Source organism: Rattus rattus, chromosome 7 (genome assembly GCF_011064425.1).
Source record: "Rattus rattus isolate New Zealand chromosome 7, Rrattus_CSIRO_v1, whole genome shotgun sequence".
Classification (NCBI taxonomy): domain Eukaryota; kingdom Metazoa; phylum Chordata; class Mammalia; order Rodentia; family Muridae; genus Rattus; species Rattus rattus.
The window spans coordinates 90375467-90396849 of NC_046160.1; the positions used below are offsets into that span (position 1 = coordinate 90375467).

Consider the following 21383-nt stretch of genomic DNA (forward strand, 5'->3'; position numbering starts at 1 on the left):
CCGTTTGAACTTGCTGCGTTTATCTGTGTGGGTAGTCCGGGTCCTGGAGTTTTCCTTTGTAGACATTAACAGTATTGAAATTGAAAACTGTACTTTAAGATGTTTTTCTGGGTGAAGTTTAATGATAATTGCATAAGTAGAGTATCTGCCAGCATAAATATAAACTAATAAAATAATCAGGAAAATCAAGTGTGAGTTAGCGTAGATTTGTCCATCTTCTCTGGGAAAGTATTAAAATGCATTAAGGATTTGGATAAAGATTCACATGCACTTTGACACTCAGCATATTTGTAATGGAAAAAATAGAAATGGTGCAAATGTCATACTAGATTATTTAAAATATGAATGATAAAATATGCATGAATTACTTCTAAAATATGTTAAAATAATGGTATATAGTAAATAAAAAATATAGGGGGTTGGGGATTTAGCTCAGTGGTAGAGTGCTTGCCTAGCAAACACAAGGCCATGGGTTCAGTCCTCAGCTCCAAAAGAAAGAAAGAAAGAAAGAAAGAAAGAGAGAAAGAAAGAAAGAAAGAAAGAAAGAAAAAATATATAAAGGAAACTATGCTTATTTTAATTATGTTAAAATATTCATAGATTACCAGGGGGTGGTGGCACATTCTTTTAACCCCCTCACTCTGGAAGCAGAGGCAGGTGGATCTTTCTGAATTTGAAGCCAGCCTGTTCTACATAATAAGTTCCAGGACAGCCAGGGATACACAGAAATACCCTGTCTCAAAAAAACATAGCTACATATAGAACTCTGCCTCAAAAACATACACACACACATAAACACACACACACACACACACACACACACACACACAAGTATAACTAGAAGATAGTCAAAAGAAACTATTCCCATAAAACACCGATTGTCTCAAATCTTGGAATTTATTTGTGTTCTGGAGGTGGGTTTGTTAGACATGGGCTCATGTAGTCCTGACCTGCCTGGAACTCACCATTAGGATAGCCCTGAGCTTCTGAGCCTTCAGCCTCTGCCTCCAGAATGTTGGAATTGCAAGCATGTGCTGCCATGCCTGGATCATGTGTTGCTGGAGATGGAACCCAGGGCTTCCTTTATGCTGAGCAAGCACATTACAGCCTGAGCTTCTCAGCTCGTGTGTTTATATTTGTATTAATTATCTGCCACCTTACGGGGGTGTTTCATTAAGACCAACAGTTTTCTTTCTTGGTATTCTGAGAATGTTGGCTATTTTAGATCTGACTTTGTCTCCTTATATTGTTTATAATAATATATTTCTTTTAGATGCCCTCTTCTCCCTCCTCTTTTTTTCCCCTTTTCTCCCCTCCCCTTTTCTCTCCTCTTCCCCCCTCCCTGCCCTCTCCCCATCCCCACTGTGATGGAATTCAAACCAAGATTTTTAAATATGCACATGTTCTACTTCTGAGATCCACCAAGAGTCCCTAGATTTGTGATTTATTGTCTCTAGGTGACAAAATATCCTTTTATAGTTTCCTTCTTAGTTACTACTCTATTGTTATGAAGAGACATCATGATCAAGTCAACTCATAAAAGAAAGCATTTAGCTGGGGGCTTGCTTACAGTTTCAGAGGCTCAGTTATAGCCATCACAGTGAGGAGCATGGCAGCAGGCAGGCACTTCACCACAACAGTAGCTAAGAGCTTGTATCTTATTCACCAATTGGAGGCAGAGAGAGGCAGGGCTTAGGCCCAGGGACACGCCTCCTCTGATAAGGCCACGCCTCCTAATCCTTACCAGAACAGTTCTACCAACTAAGAGACAAGCATTCAAACATATGCACCCATAGGGGCCACTCTCATTCAAACCACCACACAAATATTGTATATTTTCATCTTCCTTAAATGAGCTTGCCTAGCTGTCTATTTAATCTTTCTAAAGAACATTTTACTAGTTTATTTTGACATCTATATTATAGATAATGAAAACATAATAGACTACAATGTAATGTCATTACAATTTTTATATGCACTGAGAAACAAAAAAATGTCACCAGACTCAATTGGTTGTGATGTTCGCTTATTGCAGTGGTAAGGCACCGCAAGAACACCTCTGAAAGATGCTCGCCCAAATAATTGGTTCCTGGGAGGACAGAGGCAGAAAGGGGAATGGGACGATTATTACTGTTTTCCTGAGACCGTTTAAAGGGATGGAGAAAAGGATTGTTATTTGTGTCTTCTTAAAGTTTAATAAATGGTTTAAATGTCTAACGTAGACATGAATCGTTACTGTTCAAGAGCAGATGCAGGAGGTTTGCTCTGAGAAGGCTAGCTGACTCCATGACAGGCTTCAAACTGGCAGTTCAGGAGACAAGGCCTAAATCTCTGTTTCCAAGAACTGGGCGAGTCCAGGCAAGTCCAGGCCTAAGAAGCTGCCCCGCCACCTGGCCTGACACAAGGACAACCCAGTCAGCAGCAGTTTCCAGACTTCCTCAGCTACGTCCTCAGGAACAGATTCCAGACCTCCCCAGCAATAGTTTCCAGCCCACACGCCCTGGTAACGGTTCTGGGATGTCCTTAGAGATGGAGTAAGATGAAGGTCACCTACCCTGGAATGTTTCCCTTACTGTGCTTTAAATCTGGCCTGCGAGCTCACTTGGGTGTCTCTCTATCTTGGTAATGGGAGACCCCAGCGTGCTGGACTTCTGCAGAATAAGACACTCTGTGTAAGTCAGGTGTGCACACCCGTGATCCTAGCCCTTGGGAGGCTGAGGTAGGGATGCTGAGAGTTTGAGTACATCCAGAACTACACAGTAAGGTGCACACCACACACACACACACACACACACACACACACACACACACACACACACACACACACACACTATACATAACTAGTATAAGCAGCCTTAGTAATGTTAAAGCTATTGAGAAAACAACCCAAAATGTGACCAATCTCAGAAAAACCGTCGCCTTCAGGAAGCTCTTCCTTTCTTCCTGCCCACATCTAAGCCTCTTAGAGAGCAGTTGACAGAAACCTTTGCGTTCAGGTATCCCAAGGGTCTTTTCTGCTCCGTGTAATTTTCTTCAGTGTGGGGTAACCTTTCACCAGCCTCTTCATAAAGGTGCTGCAGGTGCTCGAGCCTCTTGGTGAGCATCTGAATCTCCTGCTGCAGGGCTTCAGTTTTCTGCAACACATGGCATTAAGTAAACACTTAGCAATGCTGCCTGCTTCCCTTGCCATCTCAAACATGAACAAGCTCTGTTTCTATGGACGCTGCTGTGACACCGGGTCACTGGATAGTTGAGTAGAGTTGACATGGACCTTTTTATTGTGTGTATGGGTGTCTGTGTGCCTCCATCACATACATGCCCAATGTCCACAGACACCAGAAGACCAGAGATCCCTTGGAACTGGAGTTACAGATAGTTATAAGCTATCATGTAGATGCTAGAAGTTGAAGCGGGGTCCTCTGCAAGAGCAGAAAGTGCTCTTAATCACCGAGCCATCTCCACAGCATTGGCTGTTTGGAGTTTTTGAGACAGCAGCTTGCTCTGTTAGCCAGGATAATCCTTAAACTCACAGCATTTCTCCTGCCTCAGCTTCCCAACTACTAGTATTATAGTTAAGGATCATACATCTGGATATAGTTGTCATTTTAAGAAATAAGTAGAGGGCTGGGGAGATGGCTCAGCAGTTAAGAGCACTGACTGCTCTTCCAGAGGTCCTCAGTTCAACTCCCAGCAACCACATGGTGGCTCACAACCATCTGCAATGGGATCTGATGCCTTCTTCTGGTGTGTCTGAAGACAGCTACAGTGTACTCACATACATGAAATAAATAAATCTTATTTAAAAAAGAAAGAAATAAGTAGAAAAATCTTAAAACACTAGGATAAGATATATTCATAGTGTGAAATAAAGTTGTGTAATAATTTTGTTGTTGTTCCTTATGACAAGGTCTTCATATGTATCCCAGGCTGCCCTAAAACTCATAATCTTACCCTCACTTTGGATTATAGACATATGCTGTCATGCCTAGCTAATATAGTACTAATTAGGTTAATATTTATTGAATTTATACAGAACTATACTAAGCATGTATCATGTGTTAACCATGCCAAAAAGTAGGAATGACATCTCTTAATTCCAATTTACAAATGGAAGTAGCACAGTGGACATAAATAACCTGCCCAAGAACACACATTGCAGATGGTGGAGCTCAGGGTCATAGCAGGGCTCTGTGCTCTGACGGAGTTACAGTGTTTCCCGGACAGTTAAGAACAACTTGTTCTCTTCTTCCCCTTAGTAATAAAAAGGCAATCAGTCAAAATGACAGTGAGGAGCTGGAGAAATGGATCGGCCATGTAAAGTACTCGCTGACCATCCAGGCTAAGTTCCCAACACCCAGGTCAGGTGTGGGAGGCACGGAAGAAGTTCTTGTGCTCAAAGAGAAGCACAAGGGGAACCAGGGATGTTAAGCACTCTGGGTTGTCTCTTCAAAGGCAGAGGTATATAACCTGTTTTCCAACCGGAAGACCTTTGCACTATCTGTATGGCCTCCCTAGACCATTGTCATGAGTTTGTCAATGTATCGATCCTATCTTTCGGTAAGCTTTATTGTACACACAGGACTGGGTTAATTATCACCAGAAAGTATTTACCAACTTGTGCTGTGCTTAATGCCTACTATAAATGAGTCGGGATCAGACTCTGTACCACACCAGCTACTGAACTATGTTGGACTGAACTACCCTCTTGCTTCCCTTGGATCATCAGTTTCTGGCTGTGGAGGTCACAGAGATGCTCACATCAGACAGCTCGCAACTATTTGTAACACAACCTCTGGGGGCTCTGCGGCCATTCTCTGGCCTCTACAGGCATGCACACAAGTAGTTTATATTTACATAGGCACATACACATATACACAAATAAAATAAAAACAAATCTTTATGAAAAATTACAAGTAAGCCAGGCAGTGGTGGCACATACCTTTAGTCTTAGCACTCAAGAGGCAGAGGCAAACAGATCTCTGTGAGTTCGAGGCCAGCCTCGACTACGGAGTGAGTTTCAGGACAGCTGGGGCTCCATATAGAAACCTTGTCTTGGAAAAATTACAAGGGGCTGGAGAAATGGCTCAGTGGTTAAGAGCACTGACTGCTCTTCCAGAGATCCTGAGTTCAAATCCCAGCAACCACATAGTGGCTCACAACCATCTGTAATGAGATCTGATGCCCTCTTCTGGTGTGTCTGAAGACAGCTACAGTGTACTTATTATATATAATAAATAAATCTTTTTTAAAAAAGGAAAAATTACAAATGAAGCAAAAGAGCTTACTAACTGCCAATGTCAAGATCTACATATTAAACTAATAAAATTGGGGCGCTGAAGAGAGGCTCAGATGGTAAAATGTTTGCTGTGCAAGCCTAAGGGTCCAAGTGGGAATTCTCACCACTCATATAAAAGGCTTAGTGCATATCAAGTGCTAGAGGCAGGCAGATTCCCTAGACCCCACCAGTCAGTGAACATACCACACGCAGGATCAGCCTCTGGCCCCCATATGCACTGGCACACATATGAATGCATGTCCACATATTTAGGTGCACTCCCACACACACATACATAAAAAAATAAGAATCAGTCAGACAATAGTGGTGCATGCCCTTAATCTCAGCAGAGGATCTCTGTGAGTTCCAGGCCAGCCTAGTCTACAGAGCAAATTCCAGGATAGCCAGGGCTACCAAGAGAAACCCTGTCTTAAGAAAATGACAGAGAAAAAGACAGAGAGAGAGAGAGAGAGAGAGAGAGAGAGAGAGAGAGAGAGACAGAGAGAGAGAGAGAGACAGAGAGAGAGAGAGAGAGAGACAGAGAGAGAGAGAAAGAAAGAAAGAAAAGAAAAAGAAACAAAGAGATGGGGCCGGAAGTCTCACTCTCTCTTCCTGTTCTCCACCATGACGCAAGATCAGGGTGAAAAGGAGAACCCCATGTGGGAATTTCGTATCTGCAAGCTCTGCCTCAATATCTGCGTGGGGGAGAGTGGAGACAGACTGACCCGAGCAGCCAAGGTGTTGGAGCAGCTCACAGGCCAGACCCCTGTGTTTTCCAAAGCTAGAAACACCTTCAGGTCCTTTGGCATCCGGAGAAATGAGAAAATCGCTGGTCACTGCACTGTCCGTGGAGCCAAGGCAGAGGAGATTCTGGAGAAAGGCCTGAAGGTGCGAGAGTACGAATTATGGAAGAATAACTTCTCAGATACTGTCAATTTCAGCTTTGGGATTCAGGAACACATTGACCTGGACATCAAATATGACCCCAGCATTGACATCTATGGCTTGACTTTCTATGTGGTGCCAGGTAGGCCAGGTTTCAGCATCGCAGTACAGGCTGCACTGGGGTCAAACAGAATCAGCAAAGAGGTGGCCATTCAATTGAAAAGAATAACTTTTCTGAGTACACTTACGAATTTCCACAGCTGCTCGTTTGCACCCATTTCCTGGATCCTCTCTTTCACTGCTTCTTCCGTGGCTACTATGGGGCCAATGCTGTCACTCAGTAGCGTAGCCAACTGACCGAGGAAGTCCTGGTGGTGGGAATGCTCATGGGTGGGGTCCCAGCTACAGGAATACGGAGCTCTGTCCAATTCAGATGTTAGTTTTTCTTTGTAGATCAAATCCTGTTGACATTTATCGACCATGGTTTGCTCCTCAGTTGGTCCTTCCGAGTAAACAATGTTGTCTCTCTCAGAGTTGCAGACTTTATCATTGTCCTAAATGTGCCAACGCAAGGATTAAACTTTCCATGTGAAATTCAATATGAAAAGGTCTATGTCCCTCCTCATGAGCCGTGACTTCAGTATTAAAGAACCACCTCGAGAGAAAAGACCCTGAATTTGAAACATTAGCGTCACATAAGAAACAAGGGCACTGGCTTAAAAGAAGAGGCGATAACGCCAAAAAGGAGGAACTGAAACAAGCCCTTGTTGTGAGAGCAAACTCCAGAACACTCAAGTGCAGTGTACAAGGAATTTTTAAAATTATCATTTTATTTTATTGTTTATCTTGTTTATTGTTATGAGGGAGGCGGCATGTTCCAGGAATCAAAATCAAGTTGTCAGACTGCACAAACTGTGCCTTTCTTTACCTGCTGAGCCTGCACACTGCCTTTTTTTTTGTTTTCTTTCTTTTTGGGGGTTTTTTTTTGTTTTGTTTTTTTTTTTTGTTGTTGTTTGGTTTTGGTTTTGTTTTTTGTTTGTTTTTTTTTTTTCTTGAGGTGGTTGGTGCATATTTTACATATCAAAGCAGATCTGGCCTCCAGGTTCTCCCAGCATCCCTCAGAACCTACCTGGCATACCCTACCTCCAACTTTGAACTTTCCCAGTCCAGGGGTTGGGCTGCCATTCCCCAGAGGCTCCTCCTCTCCCTCTCCTCTCCCTCTCCCTCTCCTCTCCCTCCCTCTCCCTCCCCTCCCTCTCCCTCCCTCTCCCTCTCCCTCCCCCTCCCTCCCCCCCTCCTCCTCCTCCTCTCCCCCTCCCCTCCTCTCCCCCTCCCCTCCTCTCCCCCTCCCCTCCCCTCCCCCTCTCCTCCCCCCCTCTCCCCCTCCCCTCTCCCTCCCCTCCCCTCCCCCCCCTCCTCTCCTCCCTTCTCTCTCTCTCTCTTCTCTCTCTCTCTCTCTCTCTCTCTCTCTCTCTCTCTCTCTCTCTCTCTCTTTCCCTTTTCTCCCTCCCCACCTTCCCTAGCCCACGGTGACTTCCCTGGCCTCAGTACTTGGAGTCAGTGAACTGGCCTGCCTGAGATCAGCTTCCCAATTAAACCTGCCTTTAATGTAATCTAACCGGCCTTGAATTGGCTCGTTTCACGGGCGGTGGAGAAATAGCCTGTCAAGAAGGTCTTGCTGTACAGTCCAAGCTAGAGATCCTTCCCTGGTGCTGGGAATGCAGCTGTGTGCCGCCATGCCCAGCTGGAAATGAGCATTTTGTAATTCATAATGAAATAACTGATTTGGGCAAGGGTCACCAATGAATATTGAAGCCATTAGGTAAAGAGCTATCAAGGAAACATGTTTTCATGAAGAATTATACTCATGTAGGGCTGAAACTGTAACTCAGTGGAGGCCCTAAACTCAATCCCCAGTACTAAAAGTGTTAGCATTCTGTCTAAGCTCCGCCCCACAGTTACCTGGCAACAGCCAGGTATGCCGGCTATTATAAAAGGGGCTGCTTCCCCCTTCTCCTCACTCTCTCTTGCTCCTCTCTGCTCTTCCCTTCCTGTCCCCTCTTTCTCCATATGCTCATGTCCTGCTCTCCCCCCCCACCCCCGCCACTACCCTCTTAATTCCCCACCCCATGCCTTGAATAAACTCTATTCTATACTATACCCCCTTGGCTGGTCCCTCAGGGAGAAGGGATGCCTCAGCATGGGCCCCTGTAGAGGCACCCTCTTCCCCCACACCTCACCATACCTTCGTAGAACATATCCCCTCTTTCTTTATCTTTTTATAAACACATCAATAAGAAAAAAAAAAAAAAGAATCGGGCTGGAGAGATGGCTCAGCAGTTAAGAGCACTGGCTGCTCTTCCAGAGGTCCTGAGGTCAAATCCCAGCAACCACATGGTGGCTCACAGCCATCTGTAATGAGATCTGATGCCCTCTTCTGGTGTGTCTGAAGACAACCACAGTGTACTTATACATAATAAGTAAATAAATCTTAAAAACAAAAGTCAATGCTTAACAAATGTAACAACCTTGATAATGTAAGTCAAAGAAGTCACATCTCTTCCTCCCGGCCTATTTCTGTTGCAAAGATGACAAGAGTAAAAGAGAACGCTGATATTTCTTAATTAAAACATTTTTTTGTTGTTGCACATGTAATGATTGATGTGTGGGTGGATGCAGACAGCACGTGTCACGGCGTGAGGATTGAGGTCAGAGGACGAGTTTTGGGAGTTAATCTTCTTCCACCATTAGCTCTAGGGATTGAACAATGGTGACCAGACTTTCTCAGCAAGTCGTACTACCAGCTGAGACCCCCAGCTGGCCCTGCTAAGCTCCTCCCATGGGCGGAGTCCACCTCACTGAGTCAGCAAGTTCAGTGGATTTTGTTGCTGTAGCTGTTGCTGGGTGATACTGAGAGATTATAAAAAGTTAAGAATAATAATGGAGGTAATGATGAGTTTATATCACTAAAAACCTAGAGGGGGAAGGAGCAGGGACGAACTGCCAGACCTGCTTAGATTCCAGCTCTTAGAGAATCTCTTTTTTTAAGGAGAGATTTGTAGCAGAAGTTCAAAGGGTGGGGGAAAGTGTTAAAATCTCGAGATGCAAACAAAACTTGGAATTACACTGAAAGTAGTTGGTATGTGTGTGTGTGTGTGTGTGTGTGTGTGTGTGTGTGTGTGTGTGTATGGTGTGTGTGGTGGATGTGTGTGTGTGTGGTGTGTGTGTGTGGTGTGTATGTATGTGTGTGTGTGTATGTGCATGTGTTTGTGTGTGTGTATGTGTGTGTGTATGTGTGTGTGGTGTGTGTGTGTGTGTGTTGTGTGTGTGTGTGGTGTGTGTGTGTATGTGTGTGTGGTGTGTGTATGTGTGTGTATGTGTGTGGTGTGTGTATGTGTGTGTGTGTGTGTGTGTGTGTGTGTGTGTATGTGTGTGTGTGTGTGTGTGTCTGTGTGGTGTGTGTATGTGTGTGTGGTGTGGTGTGTATGTCTGTGGGGTATGTGTGTGTGTGTGTGTGGTGTGTGGTGTGTATGTATGTGGTATGTGTGTGTGGTGTGGTGTGTATGTGTGTGTTGTGTGTGTGGTGTGTGTGTGTGTGTGTGGTGGTGTGTATGTGTGTGTGGTATGTGTATTGTGTGTGTGGTGTGTATGTATGTGTGTGTGGTGTGTGTGTAGTGTGTGTGTGGTGTGTGGAGTGTGGTGTGTGTGTGGTGTGGTGTGTGTGTGTGTGTGTGTGTGTGTGTGTGTGTGTGCCTGACCATGCCTTGCTTATTACATGGATGTTAGGATCCTTACCCTGGTCCCCATGCTTGCATAGCAAGCATTCTTAACTGTTGGACCATCTCTTCAGCCCTTGTTTTGTTTTGTTTTGTTTTGTTTTGTTTTGTTCCCCAATGGGATCTCCCACATTAACTGAGTCACATAGGTCCTTGTTTTACATAATAACTTGTGATGGTGTGAGGAGCACACAATAAACTTTCATAGCTCCCTTGCCAGTGGTCTGCCTCCTCCCCTTCTCTTTCCAGAGCACTTCCTTCTGGAAGATCCATAGAGCTAGAAGTCAATGGCCAGAGTTGATGACTCACCCAGTCTGTATCCAGAGACAGAAAGGAGCCCGGTGTACTCAGCAGCAGCAGCCAATCTGAACCAGAAATGGGCAACTCCAACCTCTCACTTCCTCATCATCCCTCCCCATAGCTCATGGCCCATTCCTCACCTCCAAATCTTCTGTAAAATCAGAGACCTTGCCGTTCTCCTGGCAGCCCCAGTGGCATCCGGCCCACCATGCTTCTTTGGATCTTCCATTCACAAGAGGATTGGCACCCTACTAAATACTAACCCTTTTCTCCCGGGGAAATAGTCAAAACTTACCCTCACCTTCACAGGGAAAATATCCAAGGAATCTTCCAGTCCTTTCAGGTTCATGTGGGGAGAGAATCTGCAGGGGCAGGACCGCCTTTTCTCCAGAAGCTCCGCCTTTCTCCATGCTGGCTCTCTTCCCGTCAGGTGCTCCCTGGGTAGGACAGCAGTGGTCAACAAAGCAATGAAACCAGCTCAAACAATTTTCAATATGACTAAATTTTTTGAGACAAAGTTTCTCTGTGTAACATCCCCGACTGCCATTAAACTTATTTTGTAGATTGGGGGGTGGGGGTGGGAGGGGCAAACTCAAAAAGATCTGCCTGCCTCTGTCTCCCAAGTACTGGGAGACACCATCCACGCCAGCTCTACTGTTTTTTTAATTTCACATCTAAAATACATTAAATAAATGAATCAAGTAAAAAAAAATCTAACAAATCTATACGTTCAGCAGCACTGTAAGTCAAGAGACAGGATGAAACAGAAACAGTAAGAAAAATAACCCTAGATTTCTAATAAAAATCAAAGACATTAATTGAAAATCCAAGAAGGTTGCAACTCTGAAACAGCCTAAATATACAGCCACATCATGGTTAAGCCACTGCCAATTAAAAAACAGCAAGAGAGGCACAAGTTAGCTTCAAGGAGGAGGAAGGCAGTTGGCTCCCTTTCCTACAGAAATAATAAATGTCAGAAGAGAGCATCTCTCATTTCTCTTCCATTGCTGTAACAAAGGCTTTTCCGGCTGACATTTCCAGGCAGAGGTATCATCAAGGCAAGGCAGGGAGGAGCTCAACACAGGAACCTAGAGGCAGCCCCTGGAGCAGAGGCCCTGGAGGGGTGCTGCTTACTGGCTTGCTCTCCTGGCTTGCTCAGTCTGCTTTCTTATATACCCCAAGACCAGTGGCCTAGGGGTGTGACACAATGAGCTGGGCCCTCCCACATTAATCACCAATTAAGAAAATGCTTCACAGACTTGCCTGAAGGCCCATCTGATGGAGGTTTTTTTCTCAGTTAAGGTTCCCTCTTCCCAGAAACATCTAGGTTTATGTCAAGTTGACAAAAAAATGAGTTCAATATTTTAAACTGCCGAAAGATGGGCTGATGGACCTCTGTTGACTTCAAGGCCAGCTTGGTCTACATAGCAACTTCCAAGGCTATGTAGTGAGACCCTAGGTGAAATGGGGAGAGGGCCAGAGAGTTTGAGAGGGAGCTCAATGGCTGTATTTAATGCTCTTGCAAAGGACTGGGTCCAGTTTCCAGCACCCGTATTAGATGGCTCACAACCACCTATAACTCTGGCTTCAGGGGACCCATCTTCCTCATCGTAGTAAGAATATGTGTACACTGTGACCCTAACGAGAATGTAAAAGGTGCAGCTGCCGCTGTTGGAAAGCAGTCTGGAAATGCCTTAAAAATAACTTCAAAGAAGATCGGTGTGGATACATGTAATCCCAGCATGTGGGAGGCAGGAGGATTGCAGTGCAAATCCAAATTCCAGGAGACAGAGAATTTGAGGCCAACCTGAACTATAATGAGATCTCCATCTTGACACAAATAAACAAAGCAAGTAACATTAAAAATATCAAACAGTTGCTATATAGCCCCACAATAGCTGAGGGGAGAATGATGTCGATGTCTGTACAAGGATGTTTATAGCAGGATAAGTCATAAAGCAGAAAGACCCCTAGAGCTAACCCATGTCCTTCAAAAAAATAAATGGCTAAACAGCATGTGATGCCCAAGACATATAGTTCAATGTAAGAGGAGCTAAGGTACTAATTAATGCTGCAATCCAGGGAACCCTGAGAACATTGTGGTGTAGGGGTCCAAAAATGGCTGAAGGAAGACCCCAGACTCAGATAGCATGCAAAACCAGAGTGTTTATTCTGCAAAAACAACCAGCATGCGGGGGTCAACCATTCTTTAAAATGGGGACCCCAGATAAAGGCACGAAGGTCTTCTAATAGGGAACTGGAGGAACTCTCTGGAAGGATTAAGTAATCTAAAATATCATTGGTGGGTGCTGGGGGGGTCACAGGTGATCAGTGGTCTACATTCCTATGTCATGAACGTTCAACCATAGAATGAAATAGGGCTGCCCAGCACAGACGGCCCATTCTGAGATATTTTCTCATTTTTGTGGTTATCCCATGGTGTTCTTTGGGAGAGGGTTTTATGACCTGGTTCTGGATTTTATAGTCTGCATAATCCCAAGGAGCATAACCTAGTTTCTGAGACTTGTGGTCTATTCCTGAAGCTGGTACATTATGGCCTTTTTTGAAATCAGGCCTGGTCCTCAAAATGGAGACAAATGGGGTTTATATTGTCCTTTCAGTGGTAAGGGAAAGAAAAAGAAATCAAGAGCTCACATGTTTTATGGTTATACTCTCATTGAATGTCTGGAATTGGAGCATCTGTGGAGATGGAGGGCCAGTGGTTTCCAGCTGCTGGAGAAGCATAGCTTCTATGGGTGTGGAATCTCCATCGGAGGTGATGGAGGTGTTCTAAAACTAGACAGTGCTGATGGTTGGCCAACCACTAGCGTGTATGTAGTATACTGCTTAGGAAAACATGTGGGTGGGTGAGTGTACAGATACACACAGAGGTCAACCCACAATCGCATTCTTCAAGAGCCCTCCGTCTCTTTTTGTTGAGACAGGCTCTCTCACTGAGACACAAGGATCATGAACAAGGTCAGGTTTGGGGGCCAGCCATTAAGGCCCCAGGAATCTATCAGGCTCAGCATCACTGTGCTGGACACTTACACACACACACACACACTGCCACACTCAATAGTTTGAGTTGGTGCAGGGGAGTAAACTCAGGTCCTCATGCTGCCAAGACAAACACTTTACCAACAGAGATATCCCCTCACCTCCTGTCTTAGTTTGGTTTCTGTTGCTGTGATGAGACCCTGACGAAAACTAACCTGGGGAGGAGAAGGTTTCTTGAGCTTATAGGTCACATTTTTTCACTGAGGTGAGTCAGGGCAAGAATCCTAGATAGGAACCTGGAGACAGAAACTGAGGCCATGGAAGCATGCTGCTTACTGGCTTGCTCCCCATGGCTTGCTCAGCCTGCTTTTTTATATAACTCGAGACCCTATACCCTCCCATATCAATCATTAACCAAGAAAATCCCCCCAGAGATCTGCTTACAGTACAGGCTTAAGGAGGGATTTTCTCAATTGAGGGTCCCTCTTCCCAGACTATCCTTACTTGAATCAAGTTGACAGAAAACAAAAATTAAAAAAACAAAACTAATCAGCTCACTCCCAAAGTATCAGATATTTAATGAGATTCTATTAAATTATCTAATTAGGAACATGAGCTTTATATACAATTTGAACACATATGACAAACAATATACATATACATAGATATAGATATATAGATATAGATATAGATATTGATAGATATAGATATCCCTACCTTAGACAGTTCTCTAGGTCTATAACTCGCTCAGTTAGATCCCAGTTATGTCTTCCGAAACTCTGAGATTCTGTGTTTTTCAACATCTTAACCTTCATTAGAGAGTCAATAAGGTCTTGAAGGTTCTTGACGTCATCTCTCAGGGACATTATCTGTAACTCCTGCTGGGCATTAGTTTCTTTGTAACTCTCTAACTCTGTCTTCATCTCTTGCAAAGAAGTTTCTTTCATGTAGAGCTTGTTTTGAAGATTTCTCAGCTAAGGAATAGGGAAAAGAAAATAATACTTAAGTAACTTCTTGCTTTAACTGTCATGGTGTTAGGTCACTGCGAATATGAGTTCACCTTGCTAGAGAGTAAAACAAAGCCTTTCCAGGCTATTCCTTAACAGTGTATCTTAATATTTAAAAGCCATTTAAGATAAAACATGGTGGCACAGTAAGTTTGAAATAAACAGTTTACCAACATTAAAACTGGGGGAGTCTTTAGTACTTCCGTAACTATTAAATTACAGGAATAGTGGATTTGGGGATTTCTGCCTAAAAAGAGTGATCTATAGCCTTAGATGTCTTGCTCTCTGGTGTGTGGCAATGCTCACAGGTCTGTCTCAGTTCCTGATCTCATTTGTGCTGGTGGGAAAAATAAAAGGGGGAGAACCCAGAGGAAGATTTATGACTAACCGTGGCTGGGCATCGTGGCACAGGCTTTGAATCCCAGCCCTGGGGAGGCAGAGGCAGGAGGATCTCTGTGAAGTCATAGGCCAGTCTGGTCTACAGATCAAGTTCCAGGACAACCAGGGCTATGTAAAGAGACTGTCTCAAACAAAAGTTGGGGGGCTAGCTGTGAACTAAAGGAGAGATGGCTTGGCAGTTAAAAGAACTGGTTGTACTTCTGGAGAACCCAGGTTCAATTCCAAACACCCACATGGTACCTCACAACCATCTCCAACTCCATTTCCAGGGGGAACACACACACACACACACACACACACACACACACACACACACACACACACGCACACACGCAGATAAAATAAAACTGAAAAGTATTTTAAAAGATAGATAAAGGGGAGATAAAAGACAGATAAAGTTATAAAGAGAAGCAAGAAAGATGGCTTCCTGGAAGAAAAGGAAGCCTAAGAACAGCACAGGGCAGTGAAGGAGACCAGTGCGGTGTGGTGGTTCGAACCTGCAGGAAAATAAGGGTGCTTAGGCCATAGAGTGAAAGCCTGTCAATAACAACAACAACAACAACAATAATAATAGTTATAGTTATTATATAATTATATTAATTGTCATTATTAATAATAATAAATAGAGCCACAGTGACAGTTTTAAGCCTGTGCTTAGAACTGAAATTGTTGAACAACTTTAACACATCAGTCTCCAGCTCTCGGGGGTTGAAACCCAGGTGTATTGCATTTTGTCTCCAAACGTTCTTTCTGTGCTTGATTTTAGTGGTTCAAACGTCTAGGATGAATCTACCTGCCGGTTTTCAGGGCTCTTTCTCTGAGATGCATCAGCCAGACAGAGATGGTACATGCTGCTCACTAGTCCTCCATGGGCTAAGAAGCTCACCCCACCTCCCCCCGCCCCAGAGCCCAGAATCAGACAACCCAGAAGACAGTCACGGCACAGTCTTAGTGGCGTTAGACACCAGGCTCACTCCTCGGGCATCTCTCCCTTCTCCTAGGGTCAGGCCATGGCTCTGGTAAATAGCGGCTGGCTCACACTCCTGTGACCGTGGATAACCATTCCTGGCGGGTCAGAGCTCCGGCAAGCATGTTTTACGGAGCTACTGCAGCTTTGTCTTTCTGGATGTTTACTACCTGAGAGCCTGCTCCTCTGCAGGTACCGATTTGGAAATCCGCTAATCCTCCCCCACCCCCCACCTCCAGGTGCTGTACCTAATAAACATTGAGGTTTCAGATTGTTGGGATAGTCAGCGTGGCTCCATAGTGCGCACACAGCCACCTGTGAAGTCCTCCTGCACAGGTTGAAAGCACCCACTAGGGGCCGGAGCGATGACTCAGCAGTTAAGAGCATTGGCCGCCCTTCCAGAGGTCCTGAGTTCAATTCCCAGCAACCCATCTGTAATGGGATCTGATGCCCTCTTCTGCTGGGGACATACCATGACAGGGACTGCCCGCAGCAGGCAGGGATAGAGACATCTCAGTAGCCCACGGCAGCTCTCTGCAAAAAACAGTTGTTCCCATTTCTCCTCACCTTAGCGCTGGACAACGGTTGTATACATTTCATTTATACATGACTGCTTTTCAGTTGGCCTGGTAGGTGTGCATAATGATTCTGAAAGATCCCACGCAGAGAGACCCTTACTCAAGTCTTGGGAAATCGCGGACCCCAGACACAGAGAGACCATTTTGGATGTAATAAGCAAAGGCGAGGTTTATTACGGAGACCTATTACAGAGATCTCCCGCCGACATGTATCACACGCAGGAGACAGAGGTGTCGGCCCCGAGAGGCTGGGAGAAAAAAGAGCATTTAAAAGGCAGAGGCTGTGAGCCCAGGGGATGGGGGGGGGGGGGTGTCAAAGGGGAATCCCCCAAAAGTTAAAGGTTTTTTTTATGGCCCAGGGAGATAAGGGGCCCCCAAAGGGTTTTATGCCCCCCTAATTCCTGGAACAGAGCTACTAAATCAGGAGAAGGGTTGGGCCTTTAGGCCCTCTTTTTTTTTAAAAGTTTGTCAAAATTGATGAAGCATTTGTATTTGAAACACCTCTGGTTAGGCTTGGGCTGCCCGGTTTCCTGGAATGCTCTCTGTAGGACACAATGGCTAGAAGGCACAAGTGCTTTCAGGGGCTTATCAGGGTCTGGAGGACATCTGGTTAAAGTATGACTCTGAGTAAGCTGGGGGGATGTCTTTGGATGGTTTATGGCTCAGTCCTCGATAGCCTGAGCTGGTTTTTGCATTCCTTTTCTTTATCTTTATGGCCTGCTATTCCTGGCGGCAGGGCTTAGCCCTGAGTTTGTGGCTTTTGGGAGTTTATTCTTTTAATTTTATATTTTTAAACCTTAAATTCGTATAATTCTCCTTTCAATTCTATTATATCTGACTTCCCTAGTTCTTTCTCCTCCTGCTCTGGTGGATTCTGTGAAACTAGATGTTCCTTGATGTAATGATTCTTAAACAATAAAAAATTGAGGCATAGGGGCACAGCACAGCACAGACCTAATGGCCCAGGCGCATGCTATGTGTTCTCATCGTGGAAACAATGTAATAACTGCACAATGGTAGTTCCAGATTAATGCTTGACTTGCAAGGAAAATTTGAAGAAATTATTAGAAAATGAAACAGAAACATTGGGACCCCAAGAAAGAAAAGAGCTATAGAAGTTATGAAATAAGTTTGTCACAATATTTGAGAGTGGTTCCTGGATAAGCAAGAATAGAATATGTAAAATCTTATACTCGTAAAATTAAGTCAAAACACCGGGACTCTGAGGAGAGTCATTGTGTGCAATGTGCAGAGTAGAAAACTTGATTAACTTGATTCTTTCTGGCCACTGCCTGGCAGCTTCGCCCATGTCATTTATCATTAGAGCTTCACAGGAAAATGCAAGTAGCTGACCTCGGAGCTCAGAGCTCTGAAGTATAATAAGTCAAAAGTTAAAGTTTAAATAATAGTAAGTTTGCAATTATTATTTTGGTCACAGGCCTGGGAATAGGGGAAGCTTGAAACTTTGGGGAACAATTGTAATTCTTGATTCTTTTGGGATGTGGTTATTCTTTTGAATTTGATTTGGCAGAGTCTTTTTTTTTCTACCTGCTTTTTGGAGTATCGGTAAAAGACTGGGGCAAGAGAAAGGCAAGAGAGCAAGTGAGCGAGTGGGGGGAGAGTGAGGTGCTCATGAGGTGTGCACGAGAAGGGTGTGGAGCGAGTAGAGAGAGGGTGAGGATAGTGCATGTGGTGTGTGTGAGATGTGTGTGAGGTGTGTATGAAGAGTGTGTGTGAGTGAAAAGGGGACAAATAGAGGGGTGTAGGAGTGTGGGAGTTTGAGAAAAGAAAAGCACACAGGAGAAAAGCAGAGTGCACAGGAGAATACAGTGTGTGAAACTTCAAGCTGCGAGATAGTGGGGGGTGGGGCTGGGGGAGATGTGCAACTTTAAACCTTGAAAAATCGCCTGTCAGTTTGTATCCGAAAAGTTATCTGTGTCTATTTATTTTACGCCTCCATATATCCCTGCTTCCAGTGAAGATCTCCGATCCTGTGTAAAGGCTGAACCCCAATACTCTTCTGGTGCATCTGAAGACAGCTATTGTGTGTGTGTGTATACTGTATATATATATATATATATATATATATATATATATACTGTATATATGTGTATATACATGTGTATATATATATGGTTTTTATACATGTGTGTATATATATTATATATAAAATAAATCTTAAAAATAAATAAAAGCACCACTAATCTTGGAAGACCCAGGTTCTATTTCTAGCACCCAGCATCCACATGGTGGTCTCTCTGTAACTGCAGTTCCAGAGGAGCTGACATCCTCTTTCAACCATGTCAAACACCCATACAGATAAAGAAAAAAAATTTATAACACTGAATTTGTATTCGACTTACAATATTCAACTTTATATGTTACCCATGACTTTTTTTTTTAAAGATTTATTTATTTATTACATATAAGTACACACTGTAACTGTCTTCAGACACACCAGAAGAGGGCATCGGATCTCTCTACAGATGGTTGTGAGCCACCATGTGGTTGCTGGGAATTGAACTCAGGACCTCTGGAAGAGCAGTCAGTGCTCTTAACCGCTGAGCCATCTCTCCAGCCCTACCCATGACTTCTTAACTCATTATTCCTGCAGCCCGCCTATACAAGAGTTTTATCTCAATACCGTATTTCCTAAACTAGTCCACACAACCACCAACTGGACAAGCTCATAGTCATCCTCTCTGTATCCGGCCTCACCCAAATATAGCTCTCGTGCACCTGTTCCTCCATTTAGGGCAGAAACACATTGCAATTATTTTTGTATGTTACACAAAGAGATAAGTTTAATTATAACAAAAAAATTGAAATGCACGCTGTGAAGAGGAAAAGTACCTGATCAAGACAATTGTGTCCCTGTGGGACTAAATGGTAGGTTGCCTGGGAAGCAAGAAATGACTCATGCTGGGGCTCAGGTATCTTGCTGCAATCGCTAAACTTCCTTTTATAACATGAACATGAGGATACTGTGTATTAATAACTGTCACTAACTTTTTATTTTTTGAGGCAAGGTCTCATTAGGCAACCCAGGCTGATCTTAACCTCATATCTTATTTACTTAGGCTTTGAGTACTAGGCTCTCTATGAGTGTGTAACTATGCCTGGTTTGAACTTCTTTATTTTTAAATTATTTTTATTTTGTGGTGGTAGTGGGGTGTGTGTATATGTGTGTGTGTGTGTGTGTGTGTGTGTGTGTGTGTGTGTGTGTGTGTGCTGTACCTCGATACTAAGGTTGTAATCTACCATGTCAGGACAGCTTTTTTTTTAGCTTGGTGCAAAATGGAGGACTCCCTTTCTTTTGAAGCTTCCTCTTCTCTGCCTGATCTGGGAAGCCCAATCCTTTTACCTGAGCAGTGTCATGTAATCTTTGGCAAAATTACAAGTTCAACTTCCTAGAATGCCTCTCCATGCAAATGAGGGGCCCCCAGAACCTTAAACCTCAACCAGTGAAACTTCACCCTACGGAGAACCCCTTCCCACTTTCCAAGTGTATATGTATTTTCTATGTGTATATGTATATGTATGTGTGTATGTGTGTGTGTATATATTTGTATGTGTATTTGTATGTATACATCCCTTGATTCACCCTAAATAACGTGTATGCACGTTATAAGCTGTTTGTTGAACTTTGTTTTTAAAAGCTGCTTCATTGAATAGCATCTAAGAACGCAGGGACGCTAAAGTCCTCTGAGAAGGCCTTCTCCCTCCAGCACTCACAGCCAGAACTGGATCCTGCTAACACACCCGTTCCGACCCTTCCCCATCTGGTGTGCTGGTGTGTAGCAGTCCCTGGGTACCCCAAAGGAAGGAAACAGGACCGTGCGTGTGTGTGCGTGTGTGTGTGTGTGTGTGTGTGTGTGTGTGTGAGTGTGTGTGTGTGTGCGTGTGTGTGTGCGCGCGTGTGTGCGCGTTTGGGAGATACATGCCACAGCACACATGCAGACGTCAGAGGACAACCTGCAGGAAGTAGTTCTCTCTTTCCACCATGTGTGCCCTGCAGACAAAACTCGGGTTGTCAGTCTTGGCAACAGACTTTTACTCACTGAACCACTTCTCTGACTTTGACTTTGTAACTTTTATTAAATTAGAAAATGCACAGTAGGAACTATGGAATACTTCTTGGGGGAGGAGGTGTGATTGGAGATCAAACCCAGAGACATGTGCATTGCTTTCTTTCTTTCTTTTTTTTTTTTTTTTTTCCCCTGGAGCTGGGGACCGAACCCAGGGCCTTGTGGTTGCTAGGCAAGTGCTCTACCACTGAGCTAAATCCCTAACCCCGATGTGTGCATTGCTAAACATGCACCTCACTGTTGAGTTATCCCTAGGTCCTGGGTAGACCAGGTTGGCCTCTGAGGTAATCCTCCTTCCAGAGCTTCCTGAACACTGGGCTTGCCTGGTTGGAATGTTTTTAAAATGTATATAGTGTTCAAAACCATGTCAAAATGATAAGAACCTTTTAGATGTTTATATGTACGTAGAGTAGCTTCAAAAACTACTTTGAAGGCCAGGTGTGCTAGAGTAGTAATCTGGGCACTATGGTATATGACTGTAGCCTGAGCTACTCGGGATCCTAGAGGGCGACTCAATTGAATGCAGGAGTTTAAGGCTAGCCAGGGTGACACAGTGAGACTCCATCTCAAAACAAGGAACCAAAGAAAATCTTAGAAATTCTTGAAAATAATTTCCATATTTCCTTTAGGCAAGGCACCTGGAACCTTTCTCATGGCTTAAAAGCTTCTTAAGAGTCAGATAGATGGCTTTGCAGATAAGGGCACTGTCAACAGCCTAAGCATCAGCTCCAAGACCCACAGTCATGAAGTGACTCTCTCCAGCACTCAGGAACTGAAGTAGGAGGATTCCAAGTTCAAGGCCAGCTTGAGCTACATACTGAGAGTCTTAAACAAACAAAAGGGCACAGACCCTGACTACAGTTCGGTTGGTAGAGTGTTTGTCTAACATATGCCAGTGGGTGAATACACACACCAAACATCCTATTACTACTACTACTACTACCAATTGCACCCAACTTAACAGAAGCACAAACTTTTCAAGTATTACCACTGAGACATACTGTAGGCAAGAAGACTGACAGACACTACACGTTGTCTCCATGTCACCACAGTCTGTGCCATGGCCTGGTGGGTGGAGAGGAGTAGGCCTGGGTCCTGCAGGCAGAAC

General features: G+C 44.2%; 2 protein-coding genes across 2 annotated transcripts in view; one reads left to right on the forward strand and one right to left on the reverse strand.

Annotated features, from left to right (window-relative positions):
- Nucleotides 1-21383, reverse strand: part of LOC116905786 (coiled-coil domain-containing protein 170-like) — a 37842-nt gene that overhangs the window by 7597 nt on the left and 8862 nt on the right. Inside the window, exons 3-7 of the mRNA XM_032908763.1 lie at nucleotides 13954-14210; nucleotides 10538-10673; nucleotides 6409-6714; nucleotides 2931-3134; nucleotides 1-54 (exon numbers count right to left, since the gene is read on the reverse strand). The exon at nucleotides 1-54 is cut by the window's left edge and continues 153 nt beyond it. Of these exons, the coding sequence (XP_032764654.1) occupies nucleotides 1-54; nucleotides 2931-3134; nucleotides 6409-6714; nucleotides 10538-10673; nucleotides 13954-14210 (957 nt within the window). The remainder of the gene's footprint in view (nucleotides 55-2930; nucleotides 3135-6408; nucleotides 6715-10537; nucleotides 10674-13953; nucleotides 14211-21383) is intronic.
- Nucleotides 5868-6373, forward strand: LOC116905568 (60S ribosomal protein L11-like; the record flags this gene model as incomplete). Its single annotated transcript, XM_032908588.1, has 1 exon — nucleotides 5868-6373. A coding segment is annotated over exon 1 (474 nt), but the record flags the coding sequence as incomplete, so codon positions are not given.